The following is a 19,661-nucleotide window of genomic DNA, read 5'->3' on the forward strand; positions in this document are numbered from 1 at the left end:
TTCCTCTTCAGCTTGTACCTGTTGGCAGAAGGTGTTGAACACATCATAAGCTTCATTCTTGATTTTGAGGAATTTTACCCAAGCGCACATGTTGTAGTCATTAGTTATGACTAACCTATACTTATTTCCACTGATTGATGTAGTTTTCACTTCTCCAAACAAATCAATGTGAAGTAGTCCCAAAGGTCTGGAGGTAGAGACAATGTTTATGGGTTTGAAAATGGTTTTAACAATCTTTCCTCGTTAGCATGCTCTACAGAGAGCATCTAAATGATATTGTAGTTCTGGTAATCCTTTGACTAGTTTCATCTTGCTAAGCTTAGAGATTATCAACCAAATCAGAAAAATTTATTTTATAAACATTGTCTTTCCTCTGACCTATGAGTACTATGAATTTGTCAGATTCATTCATCAATGTACACGTGTCTTTATCAAAGATTGGTTTATACCCACTGTCACAAAATTGGCTAATACTAAGAAAGTTGTGTCTGAGTCCATCAACATACCAGACATTATTGATAGAGATAAAGGAGTTACCAATGGTTCCAGTTCCAACAATTTTTCCTTGTTGGTTTCCTTCAAGTCCTACCATACATCCTTCTTTCATGACCAGATCTTTGAAAAGGTGTCTTTCTCCTGTCATGTGTCAAGAACAGCCACTGTCCAGATACCAAGACTGATACTTTGGCTTTCCTATGAAGCATACCTGAAACACAAGCAATGTCATTTTTAGGTCCCCATGTATAAATGGGTCTTTTGGGTTTACTTTTGAAGGAATTTCCCTTCTTCAGACCCTTGCACTTAGAGTTTTGTTGCTCAGATTTATTCAAGGCCTTTGAATTGGAGGATAATCTTGAATACTTCTTTAGCTTAGAATTTGAGTCCCAGTTGGCCATGAATCAGACAATCCTTGGTTTTGACTTAGTCAACACCTTAGATTTTGACTCTTTTGTCTCTAATGGGCTCAGATTCTTTGCTTTTCTAGCCTCTGGATTTGAGTGAAAGAGCAGACCCTTTTGAGTGCAAAAAGAACATGATGATTACTTTGTCCTCATTAGAGTATGTGTATCCTTAACAGACACAATTGTGAGGTCAATTTCTCTTCCTTTGTTCTTACTAACATTGCAAGATATGGAAGCTAATCAACTTCTGTCAAAATCATCATCCCTAGATTCTTTAGATAAACTGTTGAATTTAGTTGAAAGTCTATCAGTTTCATCTAGGCTTAAAGTTGCCTTAGCATGAGGTTTTGTCTTGAGAGATAGTGAATTTGGCGTCTCAAAGGTTTTAACTCTTATGATAACAAATAAATTGCTTTTGCACGTCCTCTAACACAAGGAATATACTCATTACATATTGTTCAGAGATTACCTCATCATCCTCATCTGAATTTGAGCTTGGTTCTTCACCTGAAGATGTTGTAACTGCTAGACCTAGATTAGCTTCCTCTTTGTTGTCCTCAGAGTTTGTATCTTCATCAAGCATCTTCCAGGTTGCCATGAAGCTTTCCTTAAACTTTCTCCTGTAGATGTTCTTTTTAGAGCTTCCCTTTCCTTATTTTCCCTTTTGTTCCTCAGGGAATAAGCTATGGATTGACCAGTCTTTCCATAGTTTAAGCATCCTTTTTGACTGTCTCTTCTGTCCTTGAAGCTGGATGTCTTTGAGTCACTGCTTCTGCTAGGAAATATTTTTTTCTTAGTCAGGTATTGGAACCTCTTGGTTAAGTAAGCCATCTCTTGAAATTCTGCTTCATCATCTGAATCTTTCTCTTCTGATTTAGCAGATTGAAGAGATTTTGCTGTCTTTTCCTTAGAGGTCACGGCAACAGACTTAGAAAGATTGTTTGGTTCATCTCCTTCAAGTTCAATCTCATGACTTTTTAGAGAACTTATCAGGTTCTCCAAACATAGCTTATCCAAGGCTTTTACCTCTTGTATGGCAGTGACCTTTTGCCTAAACCTTGCAGAAAAACAACTGAGAATCTTCTTTACATGGTCTGGTTCAACATAGCTTTTCTTTAGAACTTGAATTCCATATACAAGAGCTTGAAACCTTGAATCCATGTTTTCAATATCTTCATCCTCTTTCATCTTGAAAAGCCCATTATGGTGAACCAGTTGGTTTGCCTTTGCTTCCTTCACCTACTGATTTCCTTCGTAGGTAGAGCACAATGATTCGAAGATGGATTTTGCAGTAGATCTATCCCCAATCTTCGCGTATTTAGCATGAGGTAAAGCTTCCACTATAATCACTTTCACTTTGTGGTGATTTTTATAGATATTCTTTTGAGTGACAATCAATGTCTTCTTGTCTGTCACCATTGCTTCTTCAACCTCAAATTCAGGTTCATCTTCAATAACATCCCATAGTTCATCATCAATCCCTATGATGTAATTATACATTTTGCTCTTCCACCAAGATAACTGAGTAGCATCTCCATGGAAAAATGGAGGTTTAGCAGAATAACTGTTTTTCTCAGTGGTAGAGGTATTGTTGACATTAGGGGCAAGACCTGAGAATCAAAGGACCATATGATCCTGATGACAACCAACAAACCAAATCGAACCCACAAATTAAAATGGTGGGACAACTTGCGATGATTAGAATTCATCCACAAGCATACTCAAAAACCATAAACCATATCAGAATAGAAACCTGAAACAAGAAATGACAACTCGCGAGATATGAAGAAGGACCATTAGCAAGTGAGTTTTGAAGAACCGAACACAAGCACAACCTAAATCGTGAGATACCACGATCGGAAAGATGAAAAGACCAAGTAGGTGCCGGAGATTTACAGACCTTTTTGAGTTATGTGACCCCGGTTAGGGCTTCCTGGTTGTGCAATGGTGATATTAGTACTACCATTTTCGAACAATTTTTTGGGGAAAGAAAAGATATAGTTGGATATGTATCTATTTTGGTCATCATAACCAACCGAAATATAACAAATAAGGAGAGACATATCCAGATACATTATTTGAAACCTGCATTGCATGTAGATGATTATGTCTAAAATCATCGCGTAATTAATATAATAAGCCTAGTTTGATAAGGCAATGTCCCTAATTGGCCCTATATCAACGCAATTGTAAAATCTCACCTGAAAAATAAAACTAGTTGAGTCATGAGGTATATAGGAATTTCATGTAATGCAACCTTATAAATATAAAAATGTTGATTAGAATGAAATGTCACAAGCTTTGAAACAGGTAATCAAGTGGGATTTGGTTAAAAAACAAGTTCAGGGGAAAGCAAAAACAGAGCTTCTGAATATTCTTTGCTTGCATTTGTTATTTTCCAAGGGCTACATATAGACAAAGATTTTAACAGCACCCTCTAGCAAACTATCAATTCATCATAACAGCGAATACAGTTGTCATATAAGGCAGCAAAATATGCCTCAGTAAAGCAGTGATGGAACCAGTTCCCCCAATGTTACAAAGAAAGGGAAGTAGAAGTAAAGATTTTGAGAAAAATTCTTCCCATATTCATGTCAACCATAACGCTAAACTGTCGCCTAGTTGAATTACCAGCATTTTCAGTTCAACAATCAGCCACAATGAATACAATGGTTGGTTCCTTCAAAGTCCTCTTCATCGATATCCTTGCAACACCTTATATTATAACAATGTCATTGTTCAATTTGCTAAAAAGTAACCAAAACTGAAATGGTAATAGCATATCTACAAAAATTAGGGACATGACTATTTATGTCTATTGTAGGTATGATTTTGGTTGGCTAGATTCAACAAAACCTATTCCCCAATACATGTTTTTGGGGTCAGCTGACCTTTCGACTTTCGATGGCATATAGAAACTTGAATCATTATCATCTTGTGAGGTTTTCTTGGTTGATGTGTGTACTTAGTGCTCTCAATTTTATTCATTATCTCTTCTAGGCCATTTCCTACAAATATAGATATTCAGTAAACCATGGCTACTAGAATTTAAACAACCTTATGTGTAACCATTTACTGTAGCCTGAAATAATAGTATGCATTCAAGTAGTTGTTGCATCTCATAAAAATAATACTAACAGTGATGTAAATTGGATGAATCAATTGTGTTAGTTGCAATCAAAGATGTGTTTTGCGGGAGCAGGTCATGGAGCTTATTAGACAATATACAATGTGACTATTTTGTTATTGGGAAATTATTCAATATTCAGCAGGTTGTAATTTTGGGGTTTAAACAAACTAACATATATGGGATGGTGTTTGACATATTTAAATATAGCAGCTTGTACTGTGGGGTTTGTGTGATTGGTCTTTCATGTGAACTTGTGTAGGTTAGAAATTTACATAATAAAACACCCTACAAATGATTCATCATATTACAATTAAATATTCTTCCCCAGCAATCAGTATTGTAACAAATTGTAAACTATACCAATTCTGCAATTTTAATGCTATGTTGCTACTCCATTGCCATATTCCCTATCAATATATATTTCCTCTATATTCATTCACCAGCATAACAGACACAAATCACAAACACTATTAAAAATTAGCACCAACTGTGGCTGCACGTTTAAATTTCAGCGGCCATATATAACCACATGGCTGCGTAAAAGCAGTGATATTACTGCATAATTTTCGACCACCTATGCTCTAGAAATTGCATCAGTCTAACTGTACCTTGTGCATCATCGCGCACCACCTTCAGTTCACTCATGCTTCATTTATTGAATGCCAACATTATGTAAAACTAGCAACTCCATATCCTGCATATTTTTTGCTTCCACAGCCTCTGCATACTTCATCCGTACTGCATGAAGTTAAAGCATGTGGCAGATATAGAAAAGGAAAGAAAAAAATCTACTAAATTAAAAAAGGTGCACTTCAAAATCTAAATAAGATGCTCACTAGTAATCCCTCAATTGAAATCTGTATGAGGTTTATACTGTTCATACCATAAAACATGATTGTTCATCATTGCTTCAGATCTGTCAAACAATTTTCAAGACATAACTAATAATCAATCACTGACTGGATGAATAAATGGAACGTTCTTTGCGGCTATACTCAAAACATTGTTCAAAGCCATTGGTTTGAAAAAAAGGCTCAGAAGCTGCAATGCTATCATTGAATCTATTCAAAACAATGTTGAAGAAACTGGTGATGATGGCAATAGATCAACTGAGGCAAGGCTGTGGGCTCCTCTTAGTAGAGACTGTGGCATGGATTGTTCTTGTCATAGTGTATAGTGTATAATCAGAAATTCCGTAATCGAAATGGAGACATCTGAACACAAACTTTTATTGTGAAATAGATATTCATAAATATAAATGTCTAGAGACACACAAGTTCTCTGGAAGTATGAAGAAATCTTCCAAATACAAAATGTTTAAGAATGAATTACAAGATACTAAATAAGTACATACACTGTAAGATTATTCAAGAAAGTAATTAAGAATTAACATACACTATTAGATTCAAACAAACTAAAGGGTGAAGACAGGGAATGTTAGGTATTATCTATTTTCGTAATGCTATACAGAGTGGCGATAGTGGATTCACTATTTTCATCAATATAGCGCCTACTGAAACACGCATTTAAGAAAAACAGATAAAAGATCTACTGTGAGGATAAGTTTTTCTGAATCATAACAACTTTAATTTTCAAGAACTACTTTGACCTTGTTGGAAACTTACATTCAAATTTTACTATCTAAATTCAAGAAAAATCATTCTAAATTCAAGAAAAAGCATTCTAAATTGAGCTTTATATTGTGTTTTCCTACTGTTAATGTACAATGACTTGGAAAGCTAGTGTACATAAGGGTGTTCAAGAAGATATACTGAGTGACATACATTTTTTGATAATTTGTCATATCACTACCAGAAATCAAATTTTCAAAAGGCTACATATGAACTAACATTGAATACTCTTAAAAGAAAGACATCACAATAATATTGTATAACATATTCAATTCAGTTAATAATGCTTGTATAATAATCTAAATCGTACAAATCTTAGAAAATCAATTTAAAAATCATCTGATGCAAAGCATGATTCTGAACCATTTAAAATATAATGCATGATGAGAGAAGCAACAACTCAAACTAACAAACAATTCAAAATATCGGCGAATTTTCAACTTGCGGATTTCATAAACCTTAATTAATAATGACCCACGAAGTCAGCAGTAATAAAAATAAGTACAAAATAAATAACATAAATAGAAATTAACCATTTATATGTTCACTTGAATCTCATGCTCAAGTGATACAGCACCATCTACATCCTAACGTTAAGAACAGGGTGATATCAAACTCTCAATGTAGACTTTTGGGTTCAACCGACGATTAATGTTTTGAATCACAGGAATATTCAAAGTACCATTTTTGGAATCATAAACAACCAATTTCAATTTGCTACTTCCCAACTCGTAAAAATCCATCAGCATTTTGTCATCCTCAGAAACATACAAAACCTTGGTATAGGAATACAAACCACGATCTTCCATGTAAGGAACATTGTACAATTTAGTCCAAGACTCTTTATTTCCATATTCCTTCATAACCCAAATATCAAAAAATATATCACCACTTGCAAAGATGCACAAACAATCCCTTAACACCCCCAAGGACCACAACTTGTTTTCCAAATTGGGATGTGGAAGCTTTTTATACGACTCATTCTCCAAATCAAGAGAAACAATGGCTCGCAAAGAACTATTTGAACTTGAATTATCTATTGCCAGCCAATTAACAGTGCCACTCACAAATATTCCCGGTTCATGTAAGGGACCATCATATGGGAAGTCTTTTATTCTTCTCCAATAATCGGTGCCCATAGTTAAAATACAAACTTCATTTTCATTGATACGTGAGGAAACAACAATGATCTTATAATTATCAATGAAATGATCATAGCCGAAACTGTATATGGAAAAAGGAACTCTCTTGCATTGAATTTTTTCCAAAGGAGGCAATACCTTGAATTTTCGGATGGAAGGGTTCCACAAAACAGCAGAAGGGTGAAAGCAGACGTTTATACAAAAGATGCCATCACAAGAGCACACATCAAAACGTTCACCAGATCCAAATGTGAGACTACTAGGGTAATTGAGTTGTGTCTGCGTAACCCTAGAAATCGACAGAACGGAGGAAATCGGAGAACCAAAGAGAACTAACTCATGTGAGTCGTCTGTAGAGGTTACCATGATGTGGTGGCACGTTGTTGACATGCGAAGGTGCTTTTTTGTAAATTTTGGATCTGAGATTAGAGATTTCCATGACTTGCAGAGGCAACTAAGTTGTAGCAGCAGCTTCACTGGAAGCCTGCAGAGAATTTCAGATATCACATCGAACGGAAGAGTTGGAAGTGGCGGCGATGTTAGGGTTTCAGTGGAGACGTTCAATTGCTGCCTCTTAGTGGCAGCCGTGAGTGGCAGAGAAGAAGAGATGTCGGTTAGGTCGTCCGCCATTCGACGTATGTAAAGTGATGGGAGAAGCGTTTAGCGAGAAAGTGCGTGGGGATCAATGTAACTTTGCAGTAACAATGTTTTCGTTTTCTGTGTAATTTCACGCTATTGTACTTTTCGTTCTCTGTGTGATTTCACGCTATTGTTCAGACAACAAATTTTCTGTTGGCGAGAAAGTGAAAGGAAATGAGTCAATAAAAGGGTTGGCGAACACTATGTATATTTTTACTTTTTATCTCTTCTTCTCCATCTCAAACCCTAACCGCATTTTTATCTCACGGGTTTTTTATTTATAACTATAAAATTGACTATATTATTATAAACCACTCACTAATTGAGTTCGATTTTCTACAAATCTTTTTCTCATAACTAAAAAGGGTAGGATTAGAGTTAAATCAACACTAATCAACATTTGATATACCTTCACCCTTTCAAACCATAGAAAATTCCAAGTATACCTTCACCCTTTCAAACCATAGAAAATTCCAAGTTTACCCTTTTGTTATTTGACTTCACCCCAACCAAATATTTTTCAATAATTCAAGCTTTCCGGCAACAAAATTCGGTTGGAATTTTTGGGGAAAAGATTTACTTCAACAAACATTACAATCATTTCCATGATTTTGGATTCACACACCGCACCACACATGAGACTGTTCTCCATCATACAATTTCCTCTCCCACATTTTGATTCTTTAATTTTCTTCCCCAAAAATTAGGTATAATTAATTAATCCTGAAATGCATCCAATTTTTTTTTTTTTTTTTACGGCAAATTAATCAAGTTCTTGCTTTTTTCTGCTTGGATTTTATTTTCAAAATGTTGAATTAATAATTAATTAGTAACCTCAACTGTTTACTTGGTAATTCTAAGTTGTTTAATATGAATCCTTGATACATGGATGTAGACTATGAGGTGAAATTGAAAGATGTTGAATCTGAGTGGGGTTGTAGAAAATCAAGCAATAATCACGCAGATGAGTATTAGATAACAAAGTTGTGCCTTCATCACTTGCTTCCATCAGAATTTCTGGAAAAATTTCCCAAAATATCTCGTCTACACTCTTGAAAGAACTGCATTTTCGCCACGATTGAACTAAATAATATCAGGCAAATAATTTCATTTCCGGAAAATTACTTAGTGGGGGTGAACAGAGGGTAAAATTGGAAATTTTATAATTTTTAAGGGTGAAGGTATAAATTTAGGGGTGCAGGGTAAAATTTCCACCGCATTTTTATCTCACGGGTTTTTTATTTATAACTATAAAATTGACTATATTATTATAAACCACTCACTAATTGAGTTCGATTTTCTACAAATCTTTTTCTCATAACTAAAAAGGGTAGGATTAGAGTTAAATCAACACTAATCAACATTTGATATATTATAATTATAATTGAGTTCGATTTTCTGCAAGTCTTTTTTTCATAATTAAAATGGTCGGGATTAGGGTTAAATCAACACTTGATATATTTATACTATACTAGACTGATGACCCGTGCGCCGCACGGGTCTTGTAAGTTGAAACTAATTTATAGTAGTATAATGTAGTCAATAGTTGGTAGATGTAAAAAATTTAAATGAAGATAATGCATTGTACTACGCAATTAAAACACAAATGAGTTTGTAGAACGTCTAAAAATAGTAATAGTAAATCTGAATAGTCGTTGATAATTTACAAAAGTTGGTAATTGAAGTTTGTATATCTTAGTGCGTAACCGAGACATTACATGACACATTACGAAATACTTCCTCGTAGATGACGTTAGATGTCACATCGATGTCCTCACCATCTTCATTAGTAATCAAATTTTTTAGCCCTTCTCTAGGTGTAATTCTCGAAACAGCAACATATAGTTGGCTGTGAGAAACAATAGGCGTTGGGAGATAGCACAGGTTTTTTAAAGTTTCATATATAATTATCAAATTGGTCATATTATTTCCTGCCACCATGTTTAAATGTATTATATATGTGTGTGTGTATATATATACACACATTTAAATAAAGGATACAATAATACCTTCATGACTTTTAACCAATGGTTAATGATAAATACAAACCAAATCCATGTTTATACCAATTTTCATAAATTTTAAGAAGGAACCCTTATGGAATTGAGGAATTTTGTAGATAGTTATTTTATTCCTTTATTAGCTAAGAACAACCAAATGACTTGCATAAACAAAACTAACAATATTAGTTCTCTCCATTTCACAATTGAAATTGAAAACCACATACCTTATAAATATAGAGAAACCACCATTTGTTATTAGTAATGTTCACATGACTTTCTTGCATAGGAGTATAAATATCAACAAAATCAAACAAAATCAATAATTCAATTGGTAGAAAAATAATGCACAACAAATGAAAAGAATTAGCTGACAACAAAAAAGTTACTTTAAGAGTGAAAATCACCCTTGGAATATAGTTAAAAGGCAGTAGAAAAAGATTCAGTTCAGGAAATGCTTTTCAAAAGACCACATATATGAGGTCTCTGCAGCTGCTCATTTGGCACATTGAAATGCTAGAATATGTTTGTGGAACTGTATCAGTCCATAAATGATTGACATAAGTGGGACTTGCATTCCTCTTATTTACTCTAGCTTTTTCAACATTAGTTCCAACTTCTATTCTCAAAACACCATTGCTCCATGAATTGCATGCTAGTATCTCTTCACAAAACAAATGCAAAATACCAAAAACTATACAATGAGAACATTATATCTAAGAAATAGATTGGATTTGAAAAAAATAATATAAACAAACTTACAACAACACCAGGAAAAAATTAGTCTCTTCATGATATATAATTGCATAAATCAAACATAAATATACTCATAGAACCATCTACGGTCACACTTTGCATAGGAATAACTCTTTGGAAGCTCCAACCAAACACTCGCCCTTAAATATATTCTACTATGGGCAGACTTACCAAAGTACTCAGTTTTCTATTTTACATTAAATGATAGTCAATATGCTTAATCAAACTGTAAATATAAATTAGTTGACATTGGTAAATCATTAACTAAAATGAAACTTCTTAGAAAACTATGGATTTTCATCATAGCCTAAAAATTTAAAGCATCAATATATGGAAAACACAATTCCTCAAACAAAAAACAAAAATGTAAAAGAGAGGTACAAAATAAGATATGCCTTCATATGCGGCAAATATTCTCCACAACTTGGCACCTCCAAAGATGGACCAAAGCTAGTCTCAAAATTAAGAGCTCTAAATATCCTAAAGCATAACAATCTATATATCGCTAGAATATACAGCCAAACAGTTAGGATCAAAAGTTGTCACACTTAGACTTTGCCTAATTAGCTTTATGGATCACATAATAATAGTATAATACAAAAATAAAGATATACTATTTAACTTAAATTATGTGTTATATAGATCTATAAATAAATTATAATATTATAATTGATTATAATACTAAGCTAGTAGATCAAATATGAAGTACACACAGTTTCTTAGTTTATGTCATTCAATTAAGCTAGTAGATCTTTCATTGTATATAAGGTAAAATGACCTCTCTTATAACTCAGTTCAGTTAATTCAATAACAAAATAATTAGAATCAGAGCACATTGTTCTCTAATCTTTACCAAATGTTCGCTTCAAATTTTAAATGGAATAGCATATGTGACTCAAGTATAGAACAACTCCCTTAATGAACTAAAATTAAGCCAAACTGCTACTTTTAATGTTATACCTCATTCTTTACATTGCAAACTTGGCGTCCACCAAGATAGTTTCAACAACATTTGTAGTGCCGCAATTTTTTTAGAGCAACCGAAAAAGAAATTAACAAACGGTATCATGGGTATTATATTTGGCAGCAAAACATGGGAAAACAACTGCACAGTTTATGATAGACTCAAGGAATAAAATGTTATTGATGAGTAACCTATCTGAAACACCTGAAACTCTCAAAAAAAGGAAGACCGTGCTAAGCGGAAAGAATTATGCTGATGCAATTGCTGCCTCTCAACCATGTATCTACTAAACCATCATGAAAGGAAAGAATTTGCTAAAGAAAATAGTGCAGAACATAAGTATTTGGAATCTTCAAATTTAATAGACAACTTTTGCGGAAAATGCATACAATCTTAAAAATAAAAACAATATTTGTTCAGCATTAAACCATAATCACTCAACCCCAGGCATTGAACATATTTTTACCAACTATAAATGAGTACAAATGCAACTTCAATCATTTTTAACTTTTATTGCAGGACTCTCAAACAGTTTTGTTTAGTCATTGGTTCAATGACAAATAAAAAATTCAATGTCAAATAAGCACAAATAAACCCAATAACAAAATTCAAGTGACCAAAGAACATTTGACCTTTCTCTACGTTACAATTCCATCTGCAAAATAAAATTTAAACTATGTAATATTAATTCTATACTGACATAAACTAAAGATTAGGACAATATAAAAAAAAATATACCTTTAGAGTGGGCCTTTTACTTGAAAAGCAGCCCCATAAAAAATCTGCAACTTCAATTAAAGAGTTTTTGTAAGTATTCACCCCCTGGAACTTGAAGCTTGATTGACTTATTCAAAAGTGATATTCTATTACATCAAAAGCAGAAAAGTTTTTCTTCTAAATTTGCTCCAATAGACAGGTGCCTAAGTAGCATGACTAATTAACCCTGCACATGAAAAGGAGAAAGCATGAAGTATACCAAAAAGTAATTTGAGTTATTCTGATGGCCAGTAACTAAATCATGATTGGCATGCATCTTCTTTGCATTGCCAGTTGAGTTAGAAATCACATAACCCACCACATTATCATATACATTCATATCATCTATTTAAATTTGAGTAAGAAACAAAAGAATATAAGAATAATAAAGCATCTACATACAATAGTTCTAGAAAAAAAACCTCTCTCTTTCTTTTTATTAACTTATACTACCACCGTTAGTAAGTCTTTTTTGCAAGCTACATTCTTGTTATGCTAAAAGATCAAGCATGATCCTCAAGTCTTGTTAGCTTCAAGTAATGAGTTTGCTAGCATACTTAACAGGTCTGATTAAGCATAACCATAATATTTATGGTTCAGTGTTTTTTTTATCCAACGAATTAATCATCTTCTAAATCCAACCAAATATTTAAGAGAACAACTACCAAACCACTACATTTAAACCCTTTATAAGAATATTTAAGAGAACAACAATCTTATGTCATTGACATTTATCCATGTGAGAATAATTGCAGCAAAATCTCCAATTCCTCCTTCCTCACATTAGTCAGCTTTTCAGAAATCGAAGTCCAGTTATTACAGTAAAAAACAACTACAATGACATACCTATAACATGGTCGAAGCGCCGCTACCTAGAAGCTATAGTTGTGAAATACCTCTGCTTGACACTATTAGTCCACATACCGAAACCAGCTAGGAATTCTCCAGGAAATTACCTTGAACCAACTCCAAATTATGCAGAAAAACACCTGGGAAAAACTCCTAATTCAGTATAAGTTCAAAATCCTAAAGAAAGACAATCAAGTCAGGTTACAACTACCAAACTAAAATTGCAGCCACCTGTGCAGAAAAACCAGTAGGAGATCATCACAAACAGGCAGCTAAAACCGATGATGAAAATCTATAACCTGAACCATAACACTTGCACACCAAAGCAAAGAAAAGAAAATAAAACCTATATGCTGCAGCTGGACCACGCGGAGACAGATCAAAACCCAAAGGCAGAAGAAACACCGCTACATAGCAGCTGCGGTATCGAACACTTCTTTTGCACAACAACAGTCCACAGGTTGAAAATCAGCTCCAAGCTATGCTGAAAATCACTTCGAACTTGCTCCAAATTATGTATTAAATTACCTTGAACCAACTTCAAATTATGCAGAAAAAACAACCAAGAAAAACATCTGATTCAGTAAAAGTTGAAACTTTTGTAGGAAGCTCAACATAAAAGATGCATTATGAGTGAATATGTTAAACTTATCACCAGCTTGCAGCCACTTTACTTTGCAAACTAATCTATATCCATGTAACATCAACTTTGATAAACATCAACTACTATGTATATTAAATAAAACCATCGATCACACAAATTATAACCACGGTGCAGAAAAATAGAATAATGTGTAATATAATACTATTATACATGTTTCAAACTAAAATAACCCAGTAACTTCTTTCCATTTTTTTTTTGTGATTACTAAACTATTAACATGGTAAATACTATATCACACTATCAAATTATGAATTTGCAGGAGTATAACAAAATTTCGGCAAAACGGTTAAAATGAAGAAAGTGTTTGAATGTGTTCACGTCAGACACTCACTGTTTGTTACCTCCACAACATTGGTCGGTTGCCAATGATATCAAGACTCTTTCTTCCGTGAATTTGAACCAGAAATTGAATTCTTTGAAGGGTTTCTGTTAAAATCTATAGCTTTATTCATAATTTCAACATCCTTTAACAATTGCTTTTGATTAAAGAGAACCAACACAGAAATCAAAAATCAAAACCAAACAATCAAAACAACAACAACGATTCAATGATAGAGAGCAAACCTTTCACCGTTCAGGATTTTCTCTTGGAAGAATTATCTTCGCCGCCGGAATCGTTGATGCGCTTCATGTTCCCACCGAAAGTCAATCAGAAAGTTTGGGAAGGTTGCCGGCAGAATTGTAAATCAATCAGAAGGTTTGAAAGAGAGGGGGTGAAGTGGTGGAGATCGGAACAGAGGAATTGGAGGAGGCGATGGATTTTTTGTGGTGGAGATCGGAACAGAGGAATTGGAGGAGGCGATGGATTTTTTGAGAAGCTGAGAGAATTCAATCGTTTGGAGAAAGGCAGTGATAGGAGAGGAGAGTTTCCATGGTTCTTCCAGCCATAGGTCAAGAATTGGAGAAAGGATTTCTGATTTGCGGGTTTATTTGTTATAGAAGCAGATAGTTTAGTGTGGAAACAAAATAGGGAACAATATAGAACCGTGATTTGCGTTTTTTTTTGTTGTGATGTTTATCCGTCCAATTTGTTTCCGTGATTTCCTTTTATTATGTTTTTATGTTTATCCTGTGAGGCGTTTTTTTTTTTTGTGATGTTTATCCGTCCAATTTGTTTCCTTTTCTTTTTGTTTTCGTAATTAACAATTTAGTTAGGGTAAAACAGTAATTGTAGCCACTAGGGTTTAGGAAAAATTAGGGCTTCAAAATTGGCATGGGACAACTTTTATATATAGATAGAATACATAAAAAGAAAACAAAACATTTCAGTACTTTTGGGTTGGCTTTTTCTTTCCAAAAATACTCTCAACTTTGAATACAAATAATACATCTAACAAATAGATAAGAATAAATTTAAATGTTAAAATAAATGTAACAAACACGATATATTTTTTTTCCATTACTTACTTTTTCATTAAACAACTTTTTCTATAATAAAATTGTTGTTGGTGTCATTAAAAAAAGAATTTAGATTATATTTCTTTGTTATATTGTATTATTGTCGGTGTCGTTGAAATAGATAATCATGGTTAGTTTGATTTTTTATAACTTGAAAGCAACAAACATTTACATTTTTTTTTTAGTTTTAATCAAAATCAAAATTTCATAAAAAAAACACGTTCATAATTTTCAAAAGCAACATCTATACAACAAAAACATTGGTGGCTTATGATGGTCGGATTAAGCAAGTGTACCAAATCGTTTACCAAGTAATAAAGTGATAAGTAGAGTATCGTATCCACACGGATTGTCGCTTCAACCAAACAATTCGCGTTACTTATTTGGGAACTAAACAAAATAAAAGATATAAGAGTTTAGAGTTTTACAAAGTTAATTTGTTTGCAACAGAGCAAAGTTTACCTGTTTTGATTGCAGAATGTTAGCGGCGGTTAGTCGAATCCTCTCTATGTAGTTGTTGGAATTAATTAAGGGTCAAGTCTTATTCATGTTATTAATCGTTATCTATCTAAGTGATTAGTTCATGGGGCTTTACTACCTTTCAGCTGTTAAGTTGCACTTGCTGATCACACAGTTATCCTTAAGTGTGGGGCCATACTCTCTCAGAGATATGGGCTCATTCCCCTTCAGCTGTCGAGTTGCACTTGCTGATCACACGGACGTACGTATGGGGTTTTACTCTCTCAGAGGTAATTGAAACATAGACTTAAGTTGGCTTTCCTAAATCTCGATCAGTGTAGTCCTAATGTTCTTAAAGGTCTACCCATCTATGAATCTTAGAAGCACATAGCACACTCTGCCTCTCGGTAGTTCTACAAATGGGCAGCCCTATCAGCGTCTACCTTACCAAGGTGAAAGAAGAGTGGAGTTACTGGGCAGATTTAAGTCGGGAAGCCACATGTTTCCATAATTACTAACTAGTTACTTCCTTTTTCAGACATATATACATAAATACAAATACTAGGTACGTCATACCTTACTCTCAGGGTTCACTCTCTTTTGGCTTCATTCCCTAGTTACTAGATAATTACTTCCTGATTAGACAGATATACATCAATATTAGGTAATGTCACCTCCCTAAGTGCCTAAGTCAGGGTTATGCTTCAGAGGAGACAAATCTTATGCAACAATAATAAAACTAAATAACAGAAATATAAATAACTAAGTAAAAACTTTAAATTAAATAAATTATCCAACAACCAGAATAGATGTTCATCTTAGAACCCTAGCATAAAAAGATTCAGTTACTCATGGTAACTAAAGACAAATTACAAAAGAAATAAAACATATCCTAGAAAAACTTAGAGTGAGGAGACAAACTCCTCCCTTTTGGGGCCTCTTGAATCTTCATTCTTCATCTTCCCAAGGTCTTCATAAATCCTCAAATATCTTACTTTGCCGATTTGCATGATTTCTTTGTGAATTACAACAAAACACCATAAAATTGCTATGTTTCGGGAAGAATATAATTGCAGACTCAATATAGAAAACAATACAATTGTCCCGAAATCATAAGAAATTGTTCTAATACTTCCCTATTCTGGATGCAAAACCTAGTGAAAATGACTGAAAAAAATGCTAAGAACAACGAAAGATGACATGTCATAAGCTTTGCCTATTTGCACGATTTCTTTGTGGATTACAACAAAACCCCATAAAATTGCTATGTTTTGGGAAGAATAGAATTGTAAACTCAAATATAGAAAACATTACAATTGTCCCAAAATCATAAGCAATTGCTTTAATACCTCTCTATTCTGGATGTAAAACCTAGTGAAATTAATGACGGAAAAATTAGAATAACGTAAGATGACATGTCATTAACATAGTATCTAGAGTTTAGAATCGTTTTTCTCTCCCCTAACATATCTAGCGGTCATTTTTTGAGTTCCTTGTTTACTACACATGGATATTAATCGTTCTTGGGGGCATCCGAATATCCTTTTAAGTCATTTAGAACTACTATTATAAAGATTTTCTCCGGTGGGTAAGGTTTCATTATAACTCAGGATCTAATTTTTGAGGGCACACACAAGTAAGTCACTTTCTCGCAATTTTTAGTGATCACCTTCAATTAATTTTTGTTTGACATAACCTTCAATTAATGTATGGGTTCCGGTGCATCTTAGCAGGTCAAGATCTCTCCATTCATAACTTTTTCCATTTGTTGCAATTTGAAGAGAGATAGACACATAAAAAATAATGATAGTGAGTTGCAACAAATGGAAAAAGTTATAAATGGAGAGGATCTTTACCCATCATAGCATACAATTGATAATAAATATTTTTCTCCTCTCTCATTGTATCCAGTTACTTACCTAGTCTTGTCTCAACCAATAGTTCTGAAAAACAGTCTAAAGGCATTGGCATTGTCAAAATTCTCAATGTTACTTTGCATGATTGGTTTTCGGGACTACAAATTGGTGTCAGGTGTGAGTCTAATGGCCTTTATTATCTCTTAAACTCAATAATAGTGTGTCTAACCACAAATTTCCCTCTAATTATACATTCTCAGTGGGGTAACCTAAGTTTCCTTAAACTTCAAAGGTTGATCCCTAGTCTTTCTAAATTACTTGAGTTGCATTGTGAGTCGTATCAGTTAGGCAAACACATTTTACTCACTTTTTCGATCGATTCAATACACGAGCATCATCCCCTTTTACTTTGGTTCAATCTAATGTTTGTGGCCTTTCTCGTTATATCTTCAATCTTGGGTCCAAATATCTTTTCACTTTTATTGATGATTTGTCTCGTTGCACCTGGTTATTTTTAAGGAAAAATAGATATGAACTATTCTTCATTTTTGAACAATTTTATTATAAAATTACAGCTCAATTTGAAGTGTTTATTCAATCTTTACGTAGTGATAATGCCAAAGAATATTTGTCTCACTAATTTCAAAATTTTATGCCTTTAATAGTATTATTTACCAAACTTCTTTTTCTCATACACTTCAACAAAATGTTGTAGCTGAAGAAAAAATTAGCATTTCATTGTGTTTCGGACCTGCTACAAAGCCCAAATAAGACTAACCTACGACAGCGAAGGAGCATGTTAAGCTCTGTAGGGAACACCGCACTGGAGCACACCTCAGCCTATATGATCCGTTAAGGCCATCGCTAACCGCCTCCTATAGAGGCGCCACATTTCACAGAGACGGGTTTTCTCCTACACGCCTATATAAAGTTGGCATAGCGTCAGCCCCAACTTGCAGGCACAATTCTCCTCCTCCTTGAAGACCATCGTGAAGGATCAACATCCACCGCAACGAAACTTCCAACACAACCGTACTCTTTTCTTGAAACCACTAGCACTCTTCTACTACATAGTAATTTTTGTCTCATTTTTGGGGGATGATGTTCTAACGTCATTGTCGTGTCATTTTTTGGAGGTCCTGGCTATTTGATTAGCGTAGACTCACTATTTTTATTTCACGACTGAACTTTTAATTTTTCAAAAGAATGGGAAAAAAGTTCAAATAATTTTAAAAGATTAAGGGTTCGGGGGTTAGTTATATTTAGAGAAGGTGTTAGCACCCCAAATATTCGTAGTACTCTACAAGAACCGCTTGATTTTATTTAATTTTTTTGGCTATAACTTGCTTGCTTTTGAAAATGGAATTAAATTGTGATTAAAGGAAAAGGAACGTTCTTTTATTTACATTTTTTATGATTTGAAAGGACGAGCGTCCTTCGCCTACTTACTCATGAGGGATCAAAACCTCGTAGTTCGGGATAGAAATTACCGTTTGATTGGTTTTGTGTTTTTTATTAGTTTTGAAAAAAGTTTTAAAGTAAAAAGCCAAGTGGCAAATGAGTATTTGTTTGTATTTTTAATATTAAAAGAAAAAAGATTCAGAGTAGAATTAAGGTTGATTGTAATTTGATTAAGAAAGAATAAAAATAAAAGGGAATCGCTTGATTTTGAATCAAGGTTTATTGTGAAAATATATTTTTGTGATTTTGGTTATTTGCATGTTTTTGTTGTTTTTAATTAATATTAAAAATAAAACTAACGTGACAATAAAATAAAAGCGCGAGAATTTCGTAGTGACGTTGAATCACCACAAAATCCTTTAATCTAACCTAATATTTTTTTTGCATTTTTTTATATATAAAAGCAGAATAAATAAAAGGACACATGCATGATTTTTTTATTTATAGTTACATTGGTCCTAAATACATTCTAATTGCGAATAAATAAATGACAAAAATTAAAATGCTAAATAGAAATAAAATAAAATGTTAAAATGCTAAAAAGAAATAAAATGCAAGAAAATAAAAGAAAGGGACAACCGAAGGGACAAAATTACCGAAGGGACAAAATTCCGAAGGGACTTTTCCGAAGGGACGGAAAAAGAGGGAGAAGAAAAGAATAGCTCGTCAACACAAGCTAAATGAGGGAGGAGAGAGAAAAGTTTTTGACAACTCAAGAGAACTTTTGGTGTGTTTTGAAGTGTTTGCCAAAGCCTCTATTTATAGTGCAAAATGGTTGATGAAAATGGTAAATCAGTTTAACGGAAATGATGGACAATTATGGTGAATATTGAAAGAAGAATGTGAAAGTTGACACTTGAAACTTGGCTTGGATTGTGGCGTGATAAAAAAAGTTTGGACCCTGGACATTTTTTTTTGGACTTTTTGGAAATATTAAAATAAAAAATAAAACAGGATAATAAATAAAAATAAAAATAAAAATAAACTAAAATTAAAAAGATAAAATAAGGACAATAAAATAAAAATAAAATAAAAGATATAAATAAAGATAAAA

At 33.5% G+C, this 19,661-nt stretch overlaps 1 protein-coding gene and 1 long non-coding RNA gene across 3 annotated transcripts; both read right to left on the bottom strand.

Moving 5' to 3' along the window:
* Positions 1-6,154: 6,154 nt before the first annotated feature.
* LOC146906075 (F-box/kelch-repeat protein At3g23880-like) lies at positions 6,155-7,588 on the bottom strand. The gene has a single exon (XM_085725432.1). It carries the CDS (start codon positions 7,433-7,435, stop codon positions 6,257-6,259), a length of 1,179 nt encoding a protein of 392 aa, XP_085581558.1. The 5' UTR covers positions 7,436-7,588; the 3' UTR covers positions 6,155-6,256.
* A 2,356-nt stretch (positions 7,589-9,944) lies between these two features.
* LOC146906076 (uncharacterized) lies at positions 9,945-13,246 on the bottom strand. 2 transcript variants are annotated; one of them, XR_015018605.1, is made up of 4 exons: positions 13,116-13,246; positions 12,817-12,909; positions 11,903-12,107; positions 9,945-10,108 (listed from the first exon to the last, which is right to left on the bottom strand). It is a non-coding gene; the product is annotated as an uncharacterized LOC146906076 (long non-coding RNA). The 2 variants fall into 2 exon arrangements; XR_015018604.1 differs by having other exon boundaries at positions 12,767-12,909.
* Positions 13,247-19,661: the final 6,415 nt, after the last annotated feature.

The sequence above is a fragment of the Medicago sativa genome, chromosome 7 (genome assembly GCF_051527215.1).
Source record: "Medicago sativa cultivar Bolivia chromosome 7, Bolivia_mono, whole genome shotgun sequence".
Classification (NCBI taxonomy): domain Eukaryota; kingdom Viridiplantae; phylum Streptophyta; class Magnoliopsida; order Fabales; family Fabaceae; genus Medicago; species Medicago sativa.

Excerpts from the sequence above, each read along its gene's own strand:
- LOC146906075 (XM_085725432.1), bottom strand. The coding sequence starts at position 7,435 with ATGGCGGACGACCTAACCGACATCTCTTCTTCTCTGCCACTCACGGCT.